At 41.2% G+C, this 24,534-nt stretch overlaps 3 protein-coding genes across 4 annotated transcripts in view; 1 reads left to right on the top strand and 2 right to left on the bottom strand.

The window, feature by feature from the left end:
• LOC145716456 (uncharacterized) overlaps positions 1-15,367 on the top strand; it is a 30,648-nt gene extending 15,281 nt beyond the window's left edge. Inside the window, exon 5 of one of the 2 annotated variants that reach the window (XM_081799968.1) lies at positions 15,212-15,367. The gene's annotated coding sequence lies outside the window, so the exon portion shown is untranslated. Of the gene's footprint in view, positions 1-1,228; positions 1,382-15,211 lie in introns of those variants that run through there. The other variant, XM_081799967.1, reaches the window with a different exon arrangement.
• Positions 768-6,774, bottom strand: LOC102741512 (putative inactive serine protease 58). The gene is made up of 5 exons (XM_081800898.1): positions 6,735-6,774; positions 4,901-5,039; positions 4,418-4,674; positions 1,010-1,149; positions 768-920 (listed from the first exon to the last, which is right to left on the bottom strand). Exons 1-5 carry the CDS (start codon positions 6,772-6,774, stop codon positions 768-770), a joined length of 729 nt encoding a protein of 242 aa, XP_081657024.1.
• On the bottom strand, positions 12,747-21,444 carry LOC145716656 (putative inactive serine protease 58). Its single transcript, XM_081800897.1, has 6 exons — positions 21,374-21,444; positions 20,785-20,864; positions 17,912-18,068; positions 16,116-16,366; positions 13,425-13,561; positions 12,747-13,032 (listed from the first exon to the last, which is right to left on the bottom strand). Exons 1-6 carry the CDS (start codon positions 21,442-21,444, stop codon positions 12,883-12,885), a joined length of 846 nt encoding a protein of 281 aa, XP_081657023.1. The 3' UTR covers positions 12,747-12,882.
• Positions 21,445-24,534: the final 3,090 nt, after the last annotated feature.

The raw sequence follows: 24,534 nt of genomic DNA, 5'->3' as shown, positions 1-24,534 counted from the left end.
TCTCAGTAGCTATCAGTTAAAACTCTCAGGTGGTAACTGGAGCTAGCTGCAGGGGTGAGGTGAAAAGAGAGGAAGACAAATGCAAGAGTAACAGTTGGAGAGAATGGAGTCCCTGTGGCAGCTGGCATAACAGAAAGGGCAAGCATGTGTTGACAAAATCTGGCCCAGACTCCCTGTTTCACCTGCTATGTCTCATCCCCCAGTTCGCTTTTGTATTAACCTCTCATGGCTCAAGTCTCTATCCAGAACCTTGCAAAATGAATGACCAGGATCTGTGGCCAGTGTTGAGAGTCCTATGGGCAAGGAGAAACTAAGCGCAACACCTCTTACAGGTCCCTTCCCAGAAACCTTTTCCCTCACTTATACTTCTAGTTAGCTCACTCTTTGTCAGGCTTCCTTTTTCCTTCTGGCATGTGTGACTTGCCAAAAGCACATGTTAACTCAATGCAAGTAATAGGGGTTTTGTCACCCTAAATGGCTGAGTGGCCTTTTTTCAATAGGTCAATGATCCCTTTGTGAGAACACAGTCCCCACTTCATAAACTTCAACTGCCTAAGGGATATGGCGTTTGTCATCTTTGTCAAAAGAGGAAGAAGAAGGGTTGTCATGTATGGTCACAGTACGGGGATGTACACATCACCCACTCTGTTGGGCAGAAGAGAGACAGGCATGCCTGGCGCAACCGAGGGCATCTATTTAGGCTCCATTGTGAGGCTGGACATAGGGACAGGCTGTGTCACATGATCTAGACTTCCTGTTATGGCAGCTCAGTAGTTGTCCATTGTATTTCTAATCCAGGGCATGTACTTAAAGATTCTGGTATAGATGCCAACATCAGCTCTCAAAACACATCCATCTAAAAAAGTCAATATCCCTTGAAGTACCCCATTGCAGACTGCTGGGGCAGCTGTGACTTCCTGCTGGAACAAAAGGGATGTAGGGTTATCTTATCTTTCTGGCAAAAGACACAAGAAATAAAATGGGAAAACTAAGGCATCAAGTACATTACCTTGCAGGGCAGCCTCCTTCCTGGAACAATGCCCAGGCACAGCATACTTTCTTGGATCCTGTAAGTTTTATAGGCCTCGAGGCACTCACTCCTGTAGATTATGGAGATGTTCACATTCTGCAGTGAGTCGGGCCCCTTGGCTAGAGGAAAGAAAGGTGTACAACTTCCTTAAGAGTTAGTAGATAACAAACCTCCTTTTTTACTTGCCCTCTTTTTCAGCACATTTCTTCTTCTGGAAGAAAGGAAAAGAGATCAAACACTGAGAGAAATCACAGCTGTAGCTTCTCAGACAGCAGGAAATGATCAGATTAACCATTTCTCATGATACAAGTGTTTATCTCTTTATAAAAGAGGTTAAATTCCTGGAAGTTATATGTAAATATGAGACATCTCTGCAATGAACTAAAGATTTTCTAGAACTCTAAATGCTTAACTGACTGTGCTTGGATGATGTAGTTAGTTAAGCGTCCAACTCTTGGTTTTGGCTCAGGTAGTGATCTCAGGGTTGTGAGATAGAGCCCCATGTCGGGCTCTGTGCTCTGTGTGGAGTCTGTTTTAGATTCTCTCTCCCTCGGCCCCTCCCCAAACCCTCGCAAGTGCATACTCTTTCTCTCTTTCTCTCTCTCTATCTCAAGTAAGTAAATAAATCTACTTTAAAAAAAAAAAAACATTTAAAGAATAGCCTTTAATATGGAATTCTTTATTATTTTATTTTATTTTTGGAGTGTTCATGTTTATTATTTGTCCCATAGTTTAAATTCATCACTGTCTCCTTTTAAATTTTTTTACTGAAATATATTTGACATGTAACAATATATAAATTTAAGGTGTTCAATGTGTTTATTTGATATATTTATGGATTGTAATGTGATTGCTATTGTAGCTATTGTTAGCTCCTCTAACATGTCACATAATTATCATTTCTTTTCTGTGGTGGTAATAATTAAGATCTAGTCTCTTAGCAAGTTTGATTATAGTATGATATTGTTGTCTGTATTAAGTATGCTATACATTAGGTCTCCAGGACTTGTTTATCTACTAGTTTTAAGTTTGTACCCTTAAATGACATCTCTTCTACTTTTAGAATTTGAAGGAATCTAGAGAGTCTAGTTTTCATTTGTCAGATCAGAAAAATCCAGTATCTGTTAAAAAAAAAAAAATGACTTCATAAGCCAGATCAAAATAAACTGAATTTTGGAGGTGGGGCGGGGGTAAGTTGTATCTCTTTTAGATACAAGTGTCATAATCCAGATGAATCAAGTATACTGCTCATCAGGGAGACATTTATTTTCAAAACTCAAATTGACTCTCACAGGACAAAAAGTTTCTACTTGTGTAGAGGACATAATGCTAAGTGAAATAAGCCAGACAAAGAAAGACAAATACCATATAATCTCACACCTATGTGGAATCTAAAAAAGCCAAACTCACAGAAATGGAGAATACAATGGTGGTTGTCAGAGGCTGGTGGGTGGAAGATATGGGGGAGGGTTGTTGATCAAAGGGTACAAACTTTTAGTTATTAGATGTCTAAGTACTGGAGATTGAATGTACAGCATGGTGGCTATAGTTAATAATATTGTACCGTGTACTTAAAACTTTCTAAGAGAGTAGGTCTTAAATACTCTCACCACACACACATATATATAAGGTAAATATGTGAGGTGATGGATAATTAGCTCAATAGGGGGCATCAAAACATGACACTATATAGCTTAAGTCTATATAATCTTTATTTTTTAATTATACCTCAATAAAGCTGGGGAAAAACGAATTTCTACTTTTTTGATATATTCAAGGAAAGGTACCTCTCAAGGTCTGAAAAGAGCAGTTGAAAAAGTTTGGAGGAATGGCAGCACTGTTAAGATAAGTGAATAGCCACCTCCTGACTTCTATAAATGGAGAGTCAGGGTAGACGGGTGGGTGTAGTCTGACAGGTTTGGTCAACATGAATCTCCTTTTCATACTACGGTATACAGCATACGATGTATATTAATTACAAAAACAAACTTACTCATGAGTTAAATTGTACTAATAATTCTTCCTAAAAGTCTATCATAGAACTATATAGTATATACAGACCATAGTTCCATTTTCCTTATAGTTAATCAACCCTCCTTCTCCCATACTCATTACTCTCTTGATTAATAGCTACAGATAGTGGTTTTGAATTTGGAGAATATTGGAATGGGATGGTGGGCAGACAGGCTCAAAACTTAGAAGAGAGAAAGTTGTCTTAATTTGCTCAGTTTTTTCATGGAATCTGCAGCATGTGATGTAGAAGAAAGCTGAGGTCGACCATGCAATTCAGGAGATTCAGATTATATGGAGAGAGTCCACTGTTTTAGATGGTAGTCATTTTTTAAATTTTGTAAAGAAAAGAGTGAATGTTCAGAATGTTACCAGTCAAAAATGTTTCAGAAATTTTTTTCTCTTTTTTTATTATGTTAAGTTAGCCACCATACAGTACATCATTAGTTGTTTTTTTTTTTAAGATTTTATTTATTTATTTAAGAGAGAGAGAGAGAGCAAGCACAAGTTGGTGGAGGGACAGAGGGAGAAGCAGACTCCCCGCCGAGCAGAGAGCCCAACTCGGGACTCGATTCCAGGACCCTGGGATCATGACCTGAGCCGAAGGCAGACGCTCAACTGACTGAGCCACACAGGTGCCCCTCAGAAATATTTTTCTTAAACTTTTCATTTTTTTTTTTTTGTATCACAGTCTTGCATACAGAAGTTCTGCCTGATTTAGCACAGTATTATGTATTTATCTTATGTTTAATACATTAATATTATTTTACAATATTTCAAGGCTTTATGTTTCTTTATTGCCTAGAACAGTTTGAAAACATCTGATATAGTTTGTGCCACATTTTGGAGTTCAGAAAATTGATGCTCCAAAGGCAAAGTGGCCAACTGTCACACAGCAAATTAGGACTAGAATACAAATGTCTTCTTCCCACTAATACCTTTTCTCTCATGTCTGGAAGCAAAGATGATAGGAGGATACAGTGAAGGGGGTAAAGCTTGAAGGACTCCTTCAGTGAGGTACAGGGAAAGGGAAGAGAGATGACAAGGACGAATTAAGAAGTTAGAAAGAAGCCTCATTGGGGGGTGCCTGGGTGGCTCAGTCATTAAGCATCTGCCTTCAGCTCAGGTCATGGTCCCAGGGTCCTGGGATCGAGCCCTGCATTGGGCTCCCTGCTCGGCGGGAAGCCTGCTTCTCCTTCTCCCACTCCCCCTGCTTGTGTTCCCTCTCTCGCTGTGTCTCTCTCTGTCAAATAAATAAATAAAATCTTAAAAAAAAAAAAAAAAAGAAGCCTCATTGGGAAGAATTGCAGAAGCCAAGAGAAGAGAAGGGACAGAGTATGTCCTATTCTGAGAGAAGAGGATTATCTTGTCACTCACAGTCATCACATAGGTTATAGGCCCACGTGGAGACCATGCACATGGTTTCTTCACGGACAGGTTCTTCAGGCAGGTTGACCAGTTGCACATAGTCATTGAGTTCAACACTCTCTCTCAGCTTGATTAACATGAGGTCATGCTCAATAGAAGTGATTGAGAAGTACGGATGATGGATCATCTTCACATGGCCAACTACTTGTATATTCTTTTCATTGTCGTTTGATGGATTTGTAATCCCCAACATCACCTGAAGCTTTCTGGAACAATGTAGTTGTTTGAGAGAAGACTTGGCAGAGATTACCTATCCATCATTATGGGCCTTTATTAGCCCCTTCCCAAAGGCCTTTTTCTCTACCACTGAACACATCCCCAGAAGGCCTCCCTAACCCCACTTCATTGGGCAATGGCACCAGGGAGGGATCTGAGTCTATGCCCAACCTGAGAACCGAAAGCACAAAGTGGCATTGGGGGCTTATTACTCACGGTAAGTTGCAGTGTGCAGCTGTGATCACCCAAAGGGGGTGTATCAGAACTCCAACACAGGGCAAGTAATCAGATTTCAAGTAGACCAGGTATGGGGGAGTGATGCCATTTAGGTAATCTGGATCAAAAGCCAGAGCAACTGGAAAGAGAAACATAGACAGGAAATTCTGAGATTTTTGCAGGGATCACTAGGAAAAATAAAGGAAAATTACTTAATAGGCTTAAGTTCCCCCTGCCCTTCTCTGTAATACATTTTTCTATAAACTAAATTTGCAAACTGGCTTACTTTCTTCTAAAAACATGAAGAAAATGATAGGAACATATCAATTTCAAAAGATAAAGGTGTTTTCCCTTTTGTTGTCAATAAATATTTTTCAGATTAAAATACAAGTTTTCTTAAATACCTTCTACAATTCAGTGAACATATGTTAAATCTACTCATGGAGAACTTACTGTTTTTACCTTTTTAAGAATGCTTTTACCAGTCTCACTCCTTTCTCCCTACAACAATGCAGGGCAAAACAATATAAGTGCCATTTAAAGAACAGACTGACTGCAAACACAATCTGAGGAGGGGGAGATGATGTATTCACTCAACAAGTAAGTATGAGCACCTCATATGCGCCAGGCTCTGTTATAGGGGCTTGGGCTATATAGGGAATGAAGCAGAGAAGTACCCCTGCTCTCATACATTCTGATGAGAGAAGACATCCCATAACAGTAGACACAAAACATAAGTAAATGGTTTAGTGTATTAGATGGTGATTGGTGCTGTGGGACAAATAGTAGAATAGGGAAAGAGGAAGAGGCAGTACCAGGGATGTGCGTGTGTGTGTGTGTGTGTGTGTGTGTGTTGGGGCATTCTGCAATATTACACAGAAGTCAGGATAGGTAGGCCTGTGGACAGCATGAGAGATGACCAATGGAATGAAGATGGGTGAGTTAGATCATCAGATATCTGGGGAACAGGGATCCAGGTGGAGGAAACCATCAGGACAAGAGTCCTAAGACTTGTTTAAGGAGTATCATAAAGGCCAGTGTGGCTGGCATGGCAGGTGAGGGGGAGAAGAGCAAGAAAGGATCGAGGTAAAAGCAGTGATGCAGGGTTTTGTAGAGCGTCGTAAAGATGTGGGACTTTCTTCTGAAGGAATGTGGAGCCGCATCAGGGTTTTAGGTATAAGGCAGTGATGGTCATTTCCTTATGAAGTATTGAGTGTAGGATTAGAAAGCAGAGAGGCCTCTTAGGGGATTCATGTGATAATCCAGGCAGAAGATGATGTCTTGGCCATTGTGATCAGTGGAGGTGGTGAGATGTGATTGGATTTGGGATATATTTAGAAGATAGAACCAACAAAATTTTCCAAACAGATTGAATGTGGGGTGTGAGACAAAGAGATTTTATGAATGCCTCCAAGGTTTTTGCTTGAGTAACTGGAACCTGTCAGGACAAGACCTAAAACCCTTGAATGCTCTGCTGTGTCCATTAGTTGAACCTCTGCTCTCAACCCCTGCCTCCACTTCTCATTCCCTCCTGACGGCAACAGTCCCACTCTAGACTGGCCCTGAGCTGGGTCACAGTCTTCCTTGGGAACAGATTTAGTGTTAGGGTTTCAATGTCCATGCCTCCCCAAAGAGCATACAAACAGTCAAGCTGAGGTGAGGCAGGCAGGCAGTGTCACAGGTGGAAAGCTGGTGGGGACAGTGGCAGTGGTGAGGGAGAGTCAGTTCTACACTTGTAGTCTGCAATGTGCCTCCTGTCTGTATCTGTCTATCTTTCATGATTCTCCCAGGATTCCTCTTTGGCAAGTAAAGAGAAAAATGTGAAGATACTCACCAGGCAGGTTCAAGAGAGCCCAGAAGAGGATAAGCTTCATATTGATGTCAAAAGCCTTTTCAAAGGATGACGTTCAGCTCAGGGTCTCTGGAAAGGATGGAGAGGAGGGATGGAAGAAGACTAAGTAAGATATAGGAAGAAAGGGTTCTAGGGTTGAAAACAAAAATATGTGAATTCTTTCAGTGGCAGGATTCAGTTCCCAAAGAGGTGTCCATTGGTCAGAATAAGGGATGGTGTCAGGTATCAGAAGGACAAGAATGGAGATCAGGTGGTTTGGTCCCTGACATAGAAGAGAATGGATCTGGAATTCAGCATTTTACTTTCCCTTTCCAGGGTAAAACATACCTAATCTGAGCAATGTTGGAGCTCAGAGTGTTTCCCAGCCCCCTCCTCTCTGGTCCACCCTTTGTCAAACTCTGAAATCAGGCCCTTCTCTAAACTACTACCTTCAGGACAGTGACCCCTCCCATCTGTGTGATGCTAACCCCTGGTTGTGACACAGACATTTGTCTCCAGCGGCCATAACCCAGCCCTCCGGTGCTGGCCTGACCCCTCTGCCTGACACGGAACCCCTCCTTAAGATATATCAGCTTTTCCTTTCATGTCACTATATATCCACTCATTTATTCAACCGGCCAGCCAGTAATTTATATTATGTGACTGACTCGTGCTAGGCTCTGTGCTCACTTAAGAGATTTTATGAATGCCTCCAAGGTTTTTGCTTGAGTAACTGGAACCTGTCAGGACAAGACCTAAAACCCTTGAATGCCTAAATGTGAAGACACTGCTCCACCTTCAGAGAGATTATAGACTAGTGGGAATGATAGGTTCATAAAAAGGCAATTGCAAAACAAAGTATTCAGAGCTAAAACCCTACCTATATCATTGTCTAGGTGGAAATATTAGCAAAACACATTGTCCATTAAATGATTTGGATCCAAAATATATAAGAAGATCTTTAAACTCAACAACAAGAACAAGAACAACTCAATTAAAAGTGCGCCAAATATCTGAACAGATACCTTCCCAAATGCATTAGTCTGTTCAGGCTGCCATAACAAAATAGCATAGACTGGGGGGCTTAAACAACTGACATTTATTTTCCTACAGTTCTGGAGGCTAGAAGTCCATGATCAAGGTGCCAGCAAATTCAGTTTCTGGTGAGAGCTCTCTTCCTGGCTTTGTAGGCCACTGTGTCCTCATGTGGCACTTCCTCTGTATTTATGTGTACAGCTCTCTGGTGTCTCTTTTTATAAGGACACTAATCCTGTCATAACAGTGCCCCACCCTTATGACCTCATTTCCCCCAAATTATTTCCTTATAGGACCTATCTTCAAATACAGTCACTTTGGGGTTCAGGGCTTCAAAGTAGGAATTTTGGAAGGACACAGTTCATTCCATAACAACAAAGAGGAAGTATAGATGGCAAATAGCATATGAAAAGATTCTCAACATCCATTAGGGAATTACAGATTAAGGCAACAATGAGATACACTACACACCTAGTAGAATGGCTAAAGTTTAAGGCCCAGAACCCCAAATGTTGGTGAGGATGTAAAACAAGAATGTTCATTTGCCGGTAGGAATACAAAATGTACAGCCGCTTTGGGAGACAGCTTGGTGGTTTCTTAAAAGCTAAACATAATCTTACTATATGAGCCAGCAATTGCTCCCCTGGATATTAACTGAATGAGTCCAAAACTTATGTCCACAAAATCTTACACATGAATAACTACAACAGCTTTAGTCATAATTGCCAAACCTTGGAAGCAACCAAGATGGGTAAATGGGTAAACAAAGTGTGGTGGTGCATCCACATTGGAATATGTATTATTCAGTGATTTTAAAAAATGAGCTATTAAGAAAGAAAAAAAAGATGAAAGACATAGAGAATCCTTAAATGCATATTACTAAGTGATAGAAGGCAGTCTAAAAATATTACATATTGAATGGTTCCAATTTATGACATTTTGAAAAAAGCAGCCTATAGAGACAGTAAAAAGATGAGTGGTTGTCAGAATTTGGGGAGAAGGGGAGAGTGGTGAACAGGTAGAGTACAGGACATTTTTAGGGAAGTGAAATGATTCTGTATGGTACTCTAATTGTGGATACATGACATTATGTCTTTGTCTAAACCCATAATACTATATAATATAAAGAGCAAACCCTAACATAAGCAATGGACTTTAGTTACTAATAATGTGTCAATATTGGTTCATCAGCTACAACAAATATATCACATCAATGCAAGATATTAATTTAAAAAACAGGCTACTCAGTGGTAGAATCCAGATAATGGGGATATAGGTATACAGTGTAAAATTCTTTCAGCCTCATTGCATGTTTAAAATTTTTCATAGTAATATGTGGGAGAAAATTTTAAGTTTTTAGTTAGTTAACATACAGTGTAATATTAGTTTCAGGTGTAAAATACAGTGACTCAACACTTCCACACATCACCTGATGCTCATCACACCAAGTACCCTCCTTGGTTTGACTCTCTCTCTTTCTCCTGTTTTCCCTATGCTCATCTGTTTTGTTTCCTAATGTGGGAAAAAATCTTTTTAAAAATTGAGTTATGTGCCTTGAGCACAAGGTTAAAGATACTTCTTCAGTCTATATTGTGTGTAAGGAAGGAGTATCTAAAAAGTTATATTTTACCTGGGTCTTAGAGAAGGGGAAGGGCTTGTCTGGCATAAAAAGAAGAGAAAAAAAATAATTCGAAAAGAGGGCAAGGCTTCTGTAAATGCATGAATATATGAAACAACATGGTCGTTTGTGGAATAGCAACGATGTGTTACAGCGGAAGCGTTAAGAACCAGGTGGAGAGAGAAACAGGAATTATATAATGAAAAGCTTTATTATATAAGCCTTGCATATATAAGACTTGCATAAGTCTTTATTGTGTGGGAGATAAGGATCCAATACATTTATTATTTTGTGAAATTCTATTGAATATTTTGGACAGACCCTAAGCCCGATGTTCATGCCCTGCATAATCCCCAATTTCCTTTCCTTGGGTGTGGGACCTGTGACTTCCTTGAACTAATAGAATATGGTAAAATTATGGGATTTCATTCTGATAATTACATTGATACATAATATTAACATTGTGTATACACACACATACACACATCCACCTTGCTAGCATGCACAAGAGTGATTCTTCCCACTGGCGTGAGGATGTAAGCAGCCACACTGAGGAGGCCTAAGTGGCAAAGAACCATGTATGGATGACCTCTCTGCACTAAGGATAGCCTCAAGGACCTGAGGGCAGCTTTCAGGGGACAGCCCGCAAAAAGCGAGCATCTGTTGTCATACAACCAGAAGGAAAAGAATTCTGCCAGCAACCTGAATAAGCTTAGAAGCAAATTCTTACCTCAAAGCCTTGCTAGACCCTGAACAGAGGACCTAGCTAAGCCATGCGTGGACTCCTGATTCGCAGAAACTGTGAGATAATTAATACATGTTATTTTAAGCTGTTCAATTTTTGGCAATGTTTTTATGCAGCAATAGAAAACCAATACAAATGTATACTGTGTGCTGGCACTTTATTAGATATTGATGATTTAGTGGTAAGGGAGAGGAGATGATAAAGACTAACAGGGGAGATGGGTGTAAGACTTGCCATCATGAATGTCACAATGGGGGAGGGAAAGGGAGGTAGAAACACATATAGCAGGGACCCTAACATAAGGGTCAGAAGAAGACCTCCATGAGGAAGTGATGTTCGAGGCTTAAAGGATGAGTAGAAGTTAACCAAAATAAGAGATGGGGGAAAAGTCTCTGGAAAGATGAATGAGGACTCAAAAGAGAAGAGCATGTATGAAAGAGAGTGAAGACAGACCAAGAAGAATCCTACAGAGTGGACTGTTTAGGAATTGTCAAATAGGCACTGCCTACAAAGAAGACCCAGGAGGCAACCAGAGAGCAGATCAAGGGAGCACACTTGATGGAACAGGATTTATCTTGTTTAAATGGTGATAGGAAGAAGTCAATAGATAGGGGAAGTGGAAAAATATAAAGAAGTAGAGATGCTGAATAGAACAGTCCATGAGGAAGTCAGAAGAGAAGTGATCCACATCACAGGTGGAGGTAGAAGCTGCAGACTATAGGGTCTCACTTCCAGGAAGGATCAAAAAGAATGAGGAAGAAAAGCACTAAGTATGTTTGCAGAGTGGGAGGTGGGAGGTTGAAATGATCGCTGATGGTTTCAACCTCCCAGTTGGACATCATTCACTGCAGATGAAGCACTGAAGGCCGGAGGAGAGAGGAGAATGCTTCAGGTGTCCATTATGGAAAATTGTACAGAGAGTGACTTGGGAAATGCAGGATTACCAATGTGTGTTGAAGAAATAATTTAGAAATGATCAGATGAGCATTTTATTAAAAACTCTGGGATAATATGTGATTCAGAATAGGTGGCAAGGGGCATTGGACAGTGAATTAGAGATGGGAAGCAGGGAGAAACTAGGAGCAAGGCTGCTGGAGAAGACAGGCAAACAGAGGGGCTTGTGCTTTGGATGGCCAAGAATTACAAGAAAAGGAAGCGTCTTGAATTAAATGGCCTTAGTATCCAAAGTTGAAAATTTGATTATTGTGTAAGGATAAACTATGGGCTTAGTCATAACCCAGCTTTTTTTTTTTTTTGCTTTGGTGGAGGAGGAAAAGCAGAGTATATCAATGCCCTAGAACCAACCCTCCTTTCCTCCCCTACAATCTCTACAGATGCATGGATTCACCACCTCTCTCGTGGGATGGAAGGCCAAATCTCTTCATTCTTTGTAGAGTCTTTTCCTTCTGTGTCATTATTCTCTCTCATCTCAGTGACCCTCTCTGATCCCCTTTCCCTTTTTAATAGATGACCTCATATCAAGCTGCCTCTCCCTTTTTTGTGACTCCATGGCCTCTCACTCTGGACCCATACTTTTGGGTGACTTGGAATCCTCTCAATTCCATATTTTAGGGGTCTTGGTCAATGGGTCTAGGATGCTCTACATATCTCCACTCTGTGCCAGTGCTAGAGGACTGAGCATCACTCAGAGCTCTTCCCACCAGCACAGAGCTCTGCTGAAGTCTGCGGCTACCACGCATAAATATACAACTCCCCTGTTGTCATTGCCCAGACATTATCTAAGATCCAGATCTTTGTCTCCAGCTGTCTGCTAGACATGACCACCTCCATGTCCTTCAAGGATCTCAAATATAACATGCCCGTCTCTCGTACTCATGACTGTGCTCTGACCCTTTACACATGAAAACATTGGTTCTCTGCGTATTATGTTTGTGAACCACCATCTACACAGATGCCCAAGTCAGAAACTTGGACATTATTCCAGACACTTCTCTTTCTACTGTGAGTAGTAGAAAGTACATGTCAGTACATGTAAACTCTACAGGTTCTACTTCTTTAGTATCTCCCAATTCAGAAATTTGATGAGGTTCTACCATGGAGGTTTTAATGACACCCCCTCTGATTCCAACAGGATAAAAATCTAAATTCCTGCACCGAACAGGTCAGGCCCTTCACAATCTAACACTTGCTAACTGATAAATAATAATCTTTTATCACATCTGGTCTCCCCCTCTACAGACAATTTACTTTCTACCCACCAGTATTATTTATTTAGATATATTTTCCAGAACATGCCACATTTTTATCTTTTCTGACTTTTACTTAACTGTTCCCTCAAATTTACAATATTCTCCTCTAATTTGTCTGCCTATTTGGTGAAATGTCCCCTGGCTCTGACACCCGGAATGTTTTTTTCTCTGCTCTCCTGAAACTTATTTCTCATCTCCATTTTAACAATAGTTATAAGGTGTTATAATTGCCTGCTTGATAGCCAAGCATAGGTCATATTCTCTCATGTATCCCTAGCATATACAGTGTCTGCTAAGCAGCTGATAGCTCAATACTTTTTGAAAGGAATGAACACATGGCGGGTATGTTGCTATGTTTCTCATCATGCTTGCAGTTAACGTATAGAGAGAGATCAGGGGTCACAGCATGAGTTCTTCATGTCATTTTTTTTACTGAATATTTTCTATTTGGATTCTGTCCAAGAAAAGAAAGATCAAGAGAGTTGTGAATTCAGTATAGAAATCATGAAGATGTTGCCCTGGGGGACAGAGGAATGGAGCATCTCAGTGGGTATTAATAGTTTTCATGATCCATCTTGCATAGTGATGAACTTCTGTGAAGAACCCTTCACTTCCCAGGGTGACACTTCCTTTGTCCCAGGACAAGATTCCATGCAGCCTCCCATCGCAGATGGCTGGAGCAGCTGAGACTTCCTGCCAGAGAGAGGGAACAGGAGGTCAATGTTGCTTTGTCCTCATGGAAAAAGAATAAATCCCAAGACGTGGCATACTATAGTCTCAGAGGCATCTAAAGGACTAGACTCATTTTTCTTGAAAGGTAACAACCCTGTCTTCACATCCACCTAGATCTCACCTCTCTTGGTTCAAGCTTGAGCCCAACCTGAATGCAAACAGGAAGAGAAAGGACAAATAGTTCTACCCAGAACTGTAAAATGAAGGAACGGGAATTAATGACCAACCCAAAGACCTGGAGGGAGAAGAGAGGGACTCCAGGCCTTTTGGATGAGCACCATTTGATTTTTCCACAATCACCTCTCCTCTTCATGGACCCCTTCTATCTTTCTATCTGAAGAAAGGAAAGATACCTTGGTTTTAGATATGATGTTTAGAGGTTGTCCCACACACATGATGTGCACTGCCATTCTCTGTCCTGCCATATTCCTGCAGTCATCGAAGGGATGAGAAGGTTGGTTTATCCAAGTCAGGATGTCAGGGTCACTAACTGTGGGGAAAAAAAGACAAACGAAGTCCACAGTTAATCTGCTTGTCACACAGACTCCTGTGATGGCTCCCTACTTTGTAAACACATTCCATCCTATTTGGGATTCTCATTCAGTATCTACGTTGGAGCAGCGGATTCAGAACATGACGTTCTTACATCAGACATCAGATCTGTCATTCTCCCTCTCCTCTGACTAATTTGGAAACCTTTGAAAACCTGCCAGAAGATTATAAATGGCCATGAAAACAGACAGACACAAAGCCATTGTCCCTAAGAAGCCTTTATATTTGGCACCTACTTCAACTTCTTTACATTTAAACATTTTTTTTAAAGATTTCATTTATTTATTTGAAAGAGAGAGAAAGAGAGCACAAATGGGGTGAGGGTCAGATGGAGAAGCAGGCTCCCTGCTGAGCAGGGAGCCCAATGTGGGAGTTGAACCTGGGACTCCAGGATCATGACCTGAGCCAAAGGCAGATGCTTAAGGACTGAGCCACCCAGGCACCCAACTTCTTTACACTTAATCATAAAGGGAGAAAACTATTTTTAGTGTGTCCAAAGCTGCTTTTTTAATGAAATAGACTGTTTATAAATGGATTATTTATAAGTGTGTGTATGTGTATGCATAAGTATACATATATATTTCCCCCAAAGAAGTCAGAGTGCTCGTCTCCCTTGTTGCAATTGTTACTCTACTGTTAACCTCAGAATGCAAGGATTCTAACCAAGGTATGTATGATATAATTCTAATCTTTGGTGGGGAGTGACAAGGAGGAAGGAAACAAAAAACTGATTAGAGATTGTTCAAACTAACCCTAAGTGTTACTTACAGAGCAGGATTTTTCTGATAGTGTATCCAACCTAATGTCCTAAAACAGAAAGTGTCAAGTCAGAAAAGATAGAGGGGAATTATGTTCAGTTTTAAGTTTTTATGGGAGTTGAAATGTGTAGAATAAGGAGGTGAAAGTAACTAAGCACTTGAAATAATGAATTCCTAATAAATATCCAAACCCTTGCACCAAAGAGCTTACAGAATTAGTTTGTCACTATGATTCTGACATGCAGAACCCATGTGACAAAACCTTTGTATGATTTTATTTTGTTTTCAAACAGTATGTAATAAATTACTTTTGCAATTACTTTGAATAAGACTTGAAAGTCAAGGGTAAAAATCATAAACTTTGATTTGTTCAGAAAATATATTCACTTAGATTCCCAGAAATGTTGCTTCTGAATTAAAAATGAAGTTGCCAAGTCCTGAGAATATAGAAGTTTCCACTTTGTATTGTTTTTATGGGACAGATGGATTGTTCTGTGGCCATCAGTACAGGGTTTAAACCTGATTAATGTCATGACAATTGCCTCAGTGAACACAGCTTCATCAAGACAATCAATGTCACTTTTTAAAGTCAGCCAATCAGACCCCCTGCAATAAACATGCCTCAACGTGCCAAGCAATAAACAACAACCATGTCCCTAGATGTCAACCCCCTTAAGCCTCTGAAAGTCTTCCAGTCTCTGTACCAAAAGCTTCCCCCAACCCCCATCTAGGCCCAGTACTCTGCTCTGCTCAGTAAGACTGGTATCTGCTCAGGTTTTTTCTTCCTTATTATAATCATTAATAAATTTAGCTTTATCATTTCATTTCAGATATTAAGTGGTTGCCCCATCATCCTTTGACAATCCCTAAAGAGAGTATGATGGTTTATTAGCAGCCACATGAAGTAAAGACCCACCAACGACCAACAAATGAGTAAGAAAGCAACTTTCTTCATGAAGTGCCCTTGGTAAAACATGCTCAGAGTAAGTAGACCAGACGTTCTCTGCCCATGCAAATAGAGCTCAGAGGCTGGAGGCATGCGTGCCTGCAACAGGGTCTGTGGCAATTTTTCTCAGAGGTCATTCAGGCTAGAGAGACACCAGCAGTATGTCATAATCAACCCCCCTGTGCATGCCCTGATGTCCACCTCTGAGGGGAAACTCAGGTGAAGCAGTAGGTGTAAGAGTTGCACTCTCGGGTGGAAAGAGCTCCCTCAGCTACACTCATCTCTCAGGGTCCACTTGAGTGAATCACCATCAACATAGGTTGGGTTGTCTGTGGCAGGGGATGGGAAGTGTCCTCTGTCACCTCACCATATGTTCTGTTTTTGTTTTTCCCGCTGCTGTTGGATGAATTACTTGGTGGACTTTTAGCAGCTGTCAATGAGATAGTAGCCAGCCTCCCACAGGATGCCTTGATACTGTTTTTAGAGTGAGGACTCTTAGTTCCTCCACCATTATCTGAATTCAGTTCCCTGGACTCTGGTCTTGAATATTCTAGAGATAGGAGAGGTGCTGCCTGGTCCATTCATTGGTATCAGATTGGCTGCTCTGTATCAGTCTCTGAATGGTATCCCCTGGCTTCCAATCTTGGTAGGATAAGGTCCTGGCAATAATCACTGTAGGTTCAAGAACATTACCTCATGGCAGCCATTCCCTTCAAGTATATCCCTCCATATTTTTTCCCCAGCTCCAAAACCTCCTCAGGATGAAGAACACAGAGTCAAACACTTACGGTTTTTGTATTCATTCCAAGTCCAGGTTGGGATAAAGCAGGAATCATTAAGTGCTAAGGGCTCCATAGATATGGCTATGGTCCCCACATGGGAGTTGAGTACAGCAGCCTTGGAGAGTTTTATCAGCATCAGGTCATTCTCCAGTGACTGTGCCTTGAACTCAGGGGCGGGGATAATCTGTGAGTAATTCCGTATCTGCTCTTTCTTATTTCTGACGCTGGGTTGATAGACTCCCAGTCGGATTTTGACACTTTGGAAGAAAGAGAGCAGGGAGGTGGGAAAGAGCAGGTCACAGAATGTCAGAATGGCAACAAAGGTCAGAAGTGGCCTCCCCAATCATCTTCATTTTCTCTCTCATACCTGAGAACTGAAGTGACCTGCTTTGGTTGGACAGATTGTACTAGTAGTTTATGGGCTTGTTGTATTAGGGTCTAGGGTTGGTATATATATAAAATCTGACATGTATCTGCCACCTAGAGTACACTGGTACAGTCTAGTTTTATTATTGTTACTAAGAATTGGAAAATCTAAACAGGCAGATAATAGAGATGTGCCTACACCACGTTGTCCCAAGCAGCGCTTGAGCAAGCGTATCCTACCCCTTGTTTCTGGATATTCTTAGGTCCCTCCTAGCTCCTTTCAAGCCCATGTCACTATATTTACAGTGTGGTGCCTTCTTTGTCATTGATCCCCAAGGCTCTTAGCCTATCAGGACTCCCATTATGATTTTCTATTATATTTCCTGGACACATTCAAACACACCCACTCCATCACCAGGAGTCCAGTCATGCCACGGATACAAGCACCATTTCCTACCAAAAACAGTTCATGCACTAGACATGGCTGAGAAAAGAACATCAAGTTTTCCAACTCCCATTCTTGGAGGGGATGAACTATCTTTCCTTTGTATGTCTGATCATGTGCAGAGCAGGGGGCCCATCTGTGCTTGAATAAATTGTCTTTAATGACCCGGTGGCTGAGAGCTCTGAGTTTGAAATGAGCCTTGTAGACTCCTAAAACTGTGACTAGGTCCCAGTCACACAGCACATTCTCATGCAATCACAGCAGGGATGCAGATTTATGAGGGAGAACAGGATTTTGTGCAGTGTTCCCTTGTCCTCCTCCTGATCCCTGCATCCTATGGCTTCTGCCTGACTCTTCCCCTCACCCTGTGGGCATTCCCCTATTCGCTACAGTCCACACTGGTCTTCGACTTGGCCTAATACCTTCACTACTTCAGGGACTCTATGTACCCTGTCCCCTCTGCCTGGAATGTTCCCCAGGCTTTATGCCTTCAGCTGCCTCCTCCTCTTCCTGTTGGTCTCATCTCTTGAGAGCGGCCTGACATGACCACCCTAACTAAAGCAGATCTCTGGTTTTATTCCCGTATGTTACAGCTTGCCACTCTTTTGGTGTTTTATTTTTGGGTGTTTATTTGTTTTGGCTTATGTCCTCTACCAGAATGTAAGTTTCAGGAGAGAACATTTATTTCCATCTTGTTCCCTTGCTCTTTTCTCAGTGCATTAAACAGTTCCTAGCACATAGTAAATGCTCAATAATATGTTGAATGAATGAATATTATTTCTTCTCCATGAAAGTCTCCTGACACCTTCCCATCGATTTCCTCTTAAACCGCCCAAATTGGCATTATTTTCCCTATTGGGAAGGAGATCCTCTCTCTTCCCTGGTCTTCTAGTTCCCTTAGGATGTAATTAAGACTTGCTGGGATGCCCCACCAGACCTGCTTTTGTTTAAACAGATCCCTCCCAGCTCCCAGGAACAAAGGGATACTTACGGTAAGGGGCAGTGGGCAGCCGTCAGTACCCATTGAGGGTGAATGAGAGATCCCACACAGGGTTCTGAACTGGACTGCAGATAGACCATGTAAGGAATAGTAAAATCTTCTGGTAAGTTCAGGTCATCATCTTTAGAATCTCTGGCCAGAACAACTCCTGAAGAATTGATGGGGTCACAGGTGGAAAGAGAGTCAAACAGGATGAGAGGCAATAGTTGGCTAGGGTAGTTTTTTCTGACCTAAGTTTTTTAAAGATAATACCAGGGACTTCAAATTATTTTAAACGTCTTTTTAAAAATCCGAGGGAACATGTCACCGATGGTATATACGTTAGGGACATTGACACATGTCTTTGCTTGAGATGGAAATATATTAAAATTCTGTGTAACTAAGTCATGAGCTGATCAGAAACCCTGATTGGCAGTGTGGTATATTACAAAAATGGGGCGGGGGGTGGATAGGGAATTATTCCTTTCAAACCATTATTTTTTTCCAAAACATTATTTTTAATTAATTTTGCCAACTAAGCATGGAAGTCATAATTACATACCACCTGACTCTGGCAGTGAGAGGGATGGAAAGGCTTGGGGCAGGGCTGGAGCTCTAGTGCACACAGCCTACCTGCCTTCCCTACCTACTCCTCTGGGTCCACCTGCCCAGACAGAGGGCAACATGGCTGGGCAGGAAAAGTGGCAGTCTAAAGAATCACACACTCAAGTCTCTGTAGAGCACTACAGTGACTTATCCCACCATGCCCACAGGCCTCAGAGGGACTGTGAGTGTACCCTGATGGGATAAGTCAGCAGAGGGAGTGGTTCCCTTTGTTTCCTTCAACGGTGAATTGAAGGAAATGCCCACCCCTTCCTGTCTCTTCAGTTGTGGCTGCCTGCTTCCCCTTCTGACCACCCCACCCTCCCCTGCACCACCCTATCCCTCTCCAGGAGGCCAAGGCCAGCTGCTCACCAGCTATGCTCAGGAGAGTTAAGATGAGACAGGGCTTCATGGCAGCCAGCAATCTTGCCAGGAGCACACTAGTTGGATCAAGCTGTAAACAGTCCCAGTCTTTAGTCCAAGTGCCCTTGGCCAGGACAGCTGGACAGAAGCTTTAACTGGGGCTTACAGGGAGAAGCAAGGATCTTATAGCAGTCTTGAGACTAGGGCTGCTCAAAACCCAATTATAGAAGGCCCAGCTGAGTGCTGTCTCTGATGTGGGGTGGAAAAGGAAGGAGCAGACCAGTTCAAGCATGGAGAAGATGTCTCTTCTCTGATCCCAAATGTCTCAGGAGTCCTGATGTATCTGCTGACATTTTTCCTCCCTCTCTGTGACATGGCCTTTCTTTGTTGTCCCCTCCTCCCTTTGTGACTGTGTTCCCCCCCCGCACCCTCATTTGCCATCTCCCTTCTTTAAAGGGTCCCTCTGCATTCTCAGAGACTCACCAAACATTGAGATATGAAATACATTTAATAAATCATCCCCTGCCCCCCCCTTTTCATGATGAGGAAGCTGTGGTCCTCATGGAAGTTATTGGAAAAGGCAGGACTCAGACTGAATCTCTGGATTTCCTCTGCCTTGTTGAACTTTATCTGAGCCTTGTGCTTCCAGAAAACAGTGACTGTTAAAAATCCTTGGAATTTTGTGTTCAAGGAAATGGCTTACCACAAAGAACTACACTTTCATACAGGAGTTGCTAGAGACTTTGTCCACTCTTTCTCGTGGCTCCCATATAACTGGGGATGACTTCCTTGTTTACCTGTGACAAGAACAAACACAGACCTTTCCCCTTTTACTTGCACCTTGCTGAGGTAGCCAGAACACAGCCTCCCAACTCCCCATTCTTTGTCTCATGAATGATTAGCTAAGCTTAGAATTCTTTTTTTCCCCTGAAACTGGCTAGACACAGAGAAAACCCTTTTTGTTCAGCTGATTGAGAAGTCCCCTGACTTCAAAACAATTGGTTTTCTCAACGACACATCTCCCCACCTGTAACTTGTTTCTTTCTCCCTATAGAAGTCTTAAGGCAAAACCATCCTGCTGAGACACTCTGATCTTTGGATCTGGGGTGCTCTTCCTGCAATAGTCTGAATAAAATCAGTCTTCTTACTTGTTCAGTTTTTTCTTTGACTTTTATTACTCTTCAGTGTGCTACACTCCTGTTTATAAGTTAGCCTTACATGACAACTTCTTGACTGCCCACCCACTGCAGAGATATGAAACAAATAGTGCGTTCCATCAGGGATATTGGTCTAAATTTTCATGTAGTGTCCTTCCTTCTCTGGCTTTGGTATCAGGCTCACGTTGGCTTCATACAAGGAGTTCGGAAGTATTCCCTCCTCTTCAGTTTTTTGGAAGAGTCTGAGAGGGATGGGTGTTAATTCTTCTTTAGATGTTTGGTAGAAATTGCCAGTGAGGTTGTCTGGCCCTGGGGTCTTCTGTGTTGGGGGGTTTTGATTACTGAGTCAATCTGTACTCCTCACTGATCTGTTCAGATTTTCTAATTATAAAGTTCTTATGACAGTGAGTTCTAATGCCAAATAGGAAATGCTATGTAAAATGCTTATTAAATGAAATACCTGTGACTTTAGTATCTTCATAATTTCCAGGGTCCTGGGGATGCCTTTCTTCCCCTATGTCTGAAAATTGTTGCAAAGTCCTACATAGTGGTGAAGAGCTTGGACTCTGGAGTCCAGCTTCTAGGATTTGATTTCTGACTGCAAGACTTAACTAGCTATCTATCCTGAAAAAAACAGTTGACGTCTTAAGCTTCATGTAGGGAGGAATATTAGTACCTATTTCATAGGATAGTTGTGAGGATTGAATATTACTTAAAAGCATATAAGAATGGTGTGACACATTGAAAAAGCTTAATAAGTACTGGTTGTGATGATGATGGTAATGATGATGATGATGATGATATTTTTCACCTCCGCAGCAATGAGGAATGAATCCTGAACACTAAGAAGGAATAAACTTTCAATATGTCTCTGGTTCACAGAATTGTGTATTGTGGCTCAGCACTGTCCTGGGGCACACCGCTCCTAAAGTCAGGGATTGGAGATTACTGAACACCATGGGCATCTGGAGCATCAGGTGTCCCCAGTCTAATACAGCTCTCTCCACTAAAATGAATTAGTATCCCCTTTCGTTGTAAATACGTTTCGCTTGTGATACCCAGTGACAAATGTGAGACTCTGAACAGATGTGGGAGGATAAGGGTGGAGCTGGTCAGTAATCCCAGCCTGCCCTATCTGCACTCATTCTCAGCCAGCTTCCTTCTCAGGCATGAATGTGGGTGAAGAGTCTTTTTAAGGTGGTAAGCCTGCTCCTAAGTTTTGTGAAGTAAACAGCCTGGGGATTTCACCAAAAACAAACAATATTTCTGCTCTGTAAAATCTATTACATGTTCATTGAGAACAATATGGGGAAAGAAACAATAGAAATATGAAACAACAATAAAAACTCACTAATTATAACTCCATTCAGCGTTGTCTACTATTAGCACATCCAGCATTGCAATGCTTTTGGCTCTGCCCATTCTCTATAATTTTCCCTCCACAAAAAAGTCAATAATTTTTTGACTTTTTTTTAAGTGCAAGCAGTTTTAGGTTCACAACAAAATTGAGAGGAAGGTACAGAGATTTCCCATATACCCTGTGCCCTCACCAGTGCATAGCCTCCCCCATCAGCAACATCCCCACCAGAATGGTCCATTTGTTACAATGGATGAGCCTACACTGACACACTATTACCCCTCAAAGTCCATAGTTTACCACAGCGTTCACTCTTCTTGCCGTTGTGTAGTCCATAGGTTTGGACAAATGTATAATGAATGACATGTATCATTAGAGTATCATACGGAGTATTTTCACTGCCCTAAAAGTCCTCCGGGTTCTGCCTATTCACCCCTTCCCCGACTTCCGGCCCTTGGAAACTACTGGTCTTTTTATTGATGCCATGGTTTTGCCTTTTCTAAAATGTCCTATCTTTGGAATCATGCAACATGTAACCTTTTCTGTTTGCTTCTGTCCCTTAGTGATATGCACTTAAGTTTCCTCCGTGTTTTTTTGTTGCCTGATAGATCATTTCTTCTTAGCACTGCATCATATTCCATTGGCTGGATGTCCCACAGTTTATTTATCAATACACCTGTGGACGAACATCTCGGTTGCTTCCAAGTTTTGACATTTACAAATAAAGTTGGTATAAACATCCGTATGCAGCTTTGTGTGTAGAGATAAATTTTCATCTCAATTGTTGGATCATATGGTAAGACTATAGTTAGGCAAAGCCCATGGCCGAGATGGGGTACAAATAGACGATGATAAGACTGAGCTACTCAGAATACCTGAGTATCTCTAAGACTGAATAAAGACTTTTGTATTTGTATCCATTCAATGAGACAGAACTTCTTAATTGACTTTTAAAAATGCAACTAAAATAATACTAAGATTGTAAGTAAATATTTTTTTAAAGGCCTTTGAAAATTTGGGGCTCTTGGTCCTAAGTTGGTTAAGCGTCTGCCTTCAGCTCAGGTCATGATCCCAGGGACCTGATACCGAGCCCCACGTCAGGCTCTCTGCTCAGTTGGGAGTTGCTTCTCCCTCTCCCTCTCCCGGCCGCTCTGCCTGCTTGTGCTCTCTCTCTCTCTCTCTGTCAAATAAGTAAATAAATACATGCATCCATGCATAAATGAAATCTTTAAAAAGTAAATAAATAAAGGACTTCGAAAATTTTCCTTCAGTACCAAAATCAGTTGCTATAAAAGATGAATGATGAGAATAGTTCCCATTTAAATAATGAATTAAATAAAATTTCTAGGGTTTGAGAGGCTTCTATCTGTCTTATTAAAGCAAATTTCCTCAGATGAATTCATCTCGAGCATATGCTGAAATTCTTTGCTTGTTAATGGAAAAACTAACAAGTGGATTATGGTATGTACCAATATTAAGTTAACTTCCACCAAGCCTATCTATCCTATTTGAGAAAAAAATATTTATACAGAGCTATCTATCCTATATGAAAATATTTTTTACACAAAGAGCTAAACTTCTATGTGCAGATATCACTTTACTTTTCATAGCTATGAAAGGTCATAACCATGAGGTTGACATTTGAGAGTCATCTTAGAGTTTTCAAGAGCAAGTGATAAGTAAACTCAACTGTTACTATGATTAGACATAGCAAGAAAAAACCATGTTTGTCTCTAGGCAGTTGTTCCTAATTTCAGATTGTTATGTCTTTATATATTTCCTTATTTTTGTCCCAAAGATACCATGTCTTCCTGGATCTCACTGAATTATGAATTAGGTATTTATGTATAGTAAATATATGTTGTTGAGAGATATCTCTTCTGACTCTACAAAGTGGCTTTTTATTTTAAATTGTAGTATGTTTTCATAGGTCTTTTTAAAAAAAAGATCTATTTATTTTAGAGTGAGAGAGAGAGAGCACGAGATGGGGGAGGGGCAGAGGGAGAAGGGGAGAGAGAATCCTCAAGTAGACTCCCCACTAAGCCCAACACAGGGCTCGATCCCAGGACCCTGAGATCATGACCTGAGCCAAAATCAAGTTGGCCACTTAAGCAACTGAGCCACCTGGGAGCCCCTGTTTTCATAGGTCTTTTTATGTGTTTCTCTGATTATACAGTTGACCTTTGAACAACATGAGTTTGAACTGCATGGGTTCACTTATATGTGGATTTCTTACAGTACAGAACTGCAAATGTATTTTCTCTTCCTTTTGATTTTCTTTTTTTTGTTAAGATTTTATTTATTCATTTGACAGAGAGAGAGTACAAGCAGGGGGAGCAGCAGTGGGAGAGGGAGAAGCAGGCTCCCTGCTGAGCAGGGAGCCCAATGTGGAACTCCATCGCAGTACCCTTGGATTATGACCTGAGCTGAAGGCAGACGCTCAACCAACTGAGCCACGCAGGCACCCCTCCTTATGATTTTCTTAATAACATTTTATCTCTACTTTACTTTATGGTAAGAATATAGTATGTAGTACATATAACATACCAAATACATGTTAATAAACTGTTTACATTATCAGTAAGGCTCCTGGCCAACAGTAGGCTATTAGTAGTTAAGTTTTGGGGGAGTCATAAGTTATACAAGAATTTTTGACTATGCAGGCTGTTAGTGCCCCAACCATCACATTGTTCAAAGGTCCACTATACTTTAGAAGCAGGTCTATGCTTTCCACTCACCTACCCCCTTTTTTTAAATTATGTTATGTTAGTCACTGTACAGTACATCATTATTTTTGATGTAGTGTCCCATGGGTTAGCCCGGTGATGCATATTAAGGAGGGCACATATTGCATGGAGCACTGGGTGTTATACGCAATGAAACAGTCACCCACACCTTTATCCAGTTTGCATGGATCAGCACTACATTCCACAGTCTCTGTTTGTTTTCTATTTATCAAGTGAAAATATATATACCGTGAGGGTAGGGTTTTGACTGTTTCGTTCTGCTGTATCTTTAGTGCATAAAACAGGGTTGGCACATTGTAGGTCTTCAGTAAGTATTCGTTGAGTAAGTGGTTGAATATATGAATAGAAGAGTTCCATTGTTTCCACTGAGGGACACGCCAGGTTTATTTAATCAATCATCTATTAAAT

This window comes from Leptonychotes weddellii, chromosome 12, assembly GCF_054177405.1.
Source record: "Leptonychotes weddellii isolate Sample4059 chromosome 12, ASM5417740v2, whole genome shotgun sequence".
Classification (NCBI taxonomy): domain Eukaryota; kingdom Metazoa; phylum Chordata; class Mammalia; order Carnivora; family Phocidae; genus Leptonychotes; species Leptonychotes weddellii.
Note: the sequence above shows the minus strand (reverse complement) of the source record. Positions and strands in the feature narration are given on the sequence as shown.

Excerpts from the sequence above, each read along its gene's own strand:
- LOC102741512 (XM_081800898.1), bottom strand. The coding sequence starts at position 6,774 with ATGAAGCTTATCCTCTTCTGGGCTCTCTTGAACCTGCCTG. Across the intron at positions 5,040-6,734 it reads GGCTCTCTTGAACCTGCCTG|TTGCTCTGGCTTTTGATCCA; the intron begins GTGAGTATCTTC and ends TTCTCTTTCCAG. Across the intron at positions 1,150-4,417 it reads CTATAACCTATGTGATGACT|CCAAGGGGCCCGACTCACTG; the intron begins GTGAGTGACAAG and ends TCTTTCCTCTAG.
- LOC145716656 (XM_081800897.1), bottom strand. The coding sequence starts at position 21,444 with ATGGGCAGAGCCAAAAGCATTGCAATGCTGGATGTGCTAATAGTAGAC. Across the intron at positions 20,865-21,373 it reads GCTGAATGGAGTTATAATTA|TGTTCAGGATTCATTCCTCA; the intron begins GTGAGTTTTTAT and ends ATTCCTTCTTAG. Across the intron at positions 18,069-20,784 it reads TACCATCATCATCACAACCA|GAGTTGTTCTGGCCAGAGAT; the intron begins GTACTTATTAAG and ends TCAATTCTTCAG.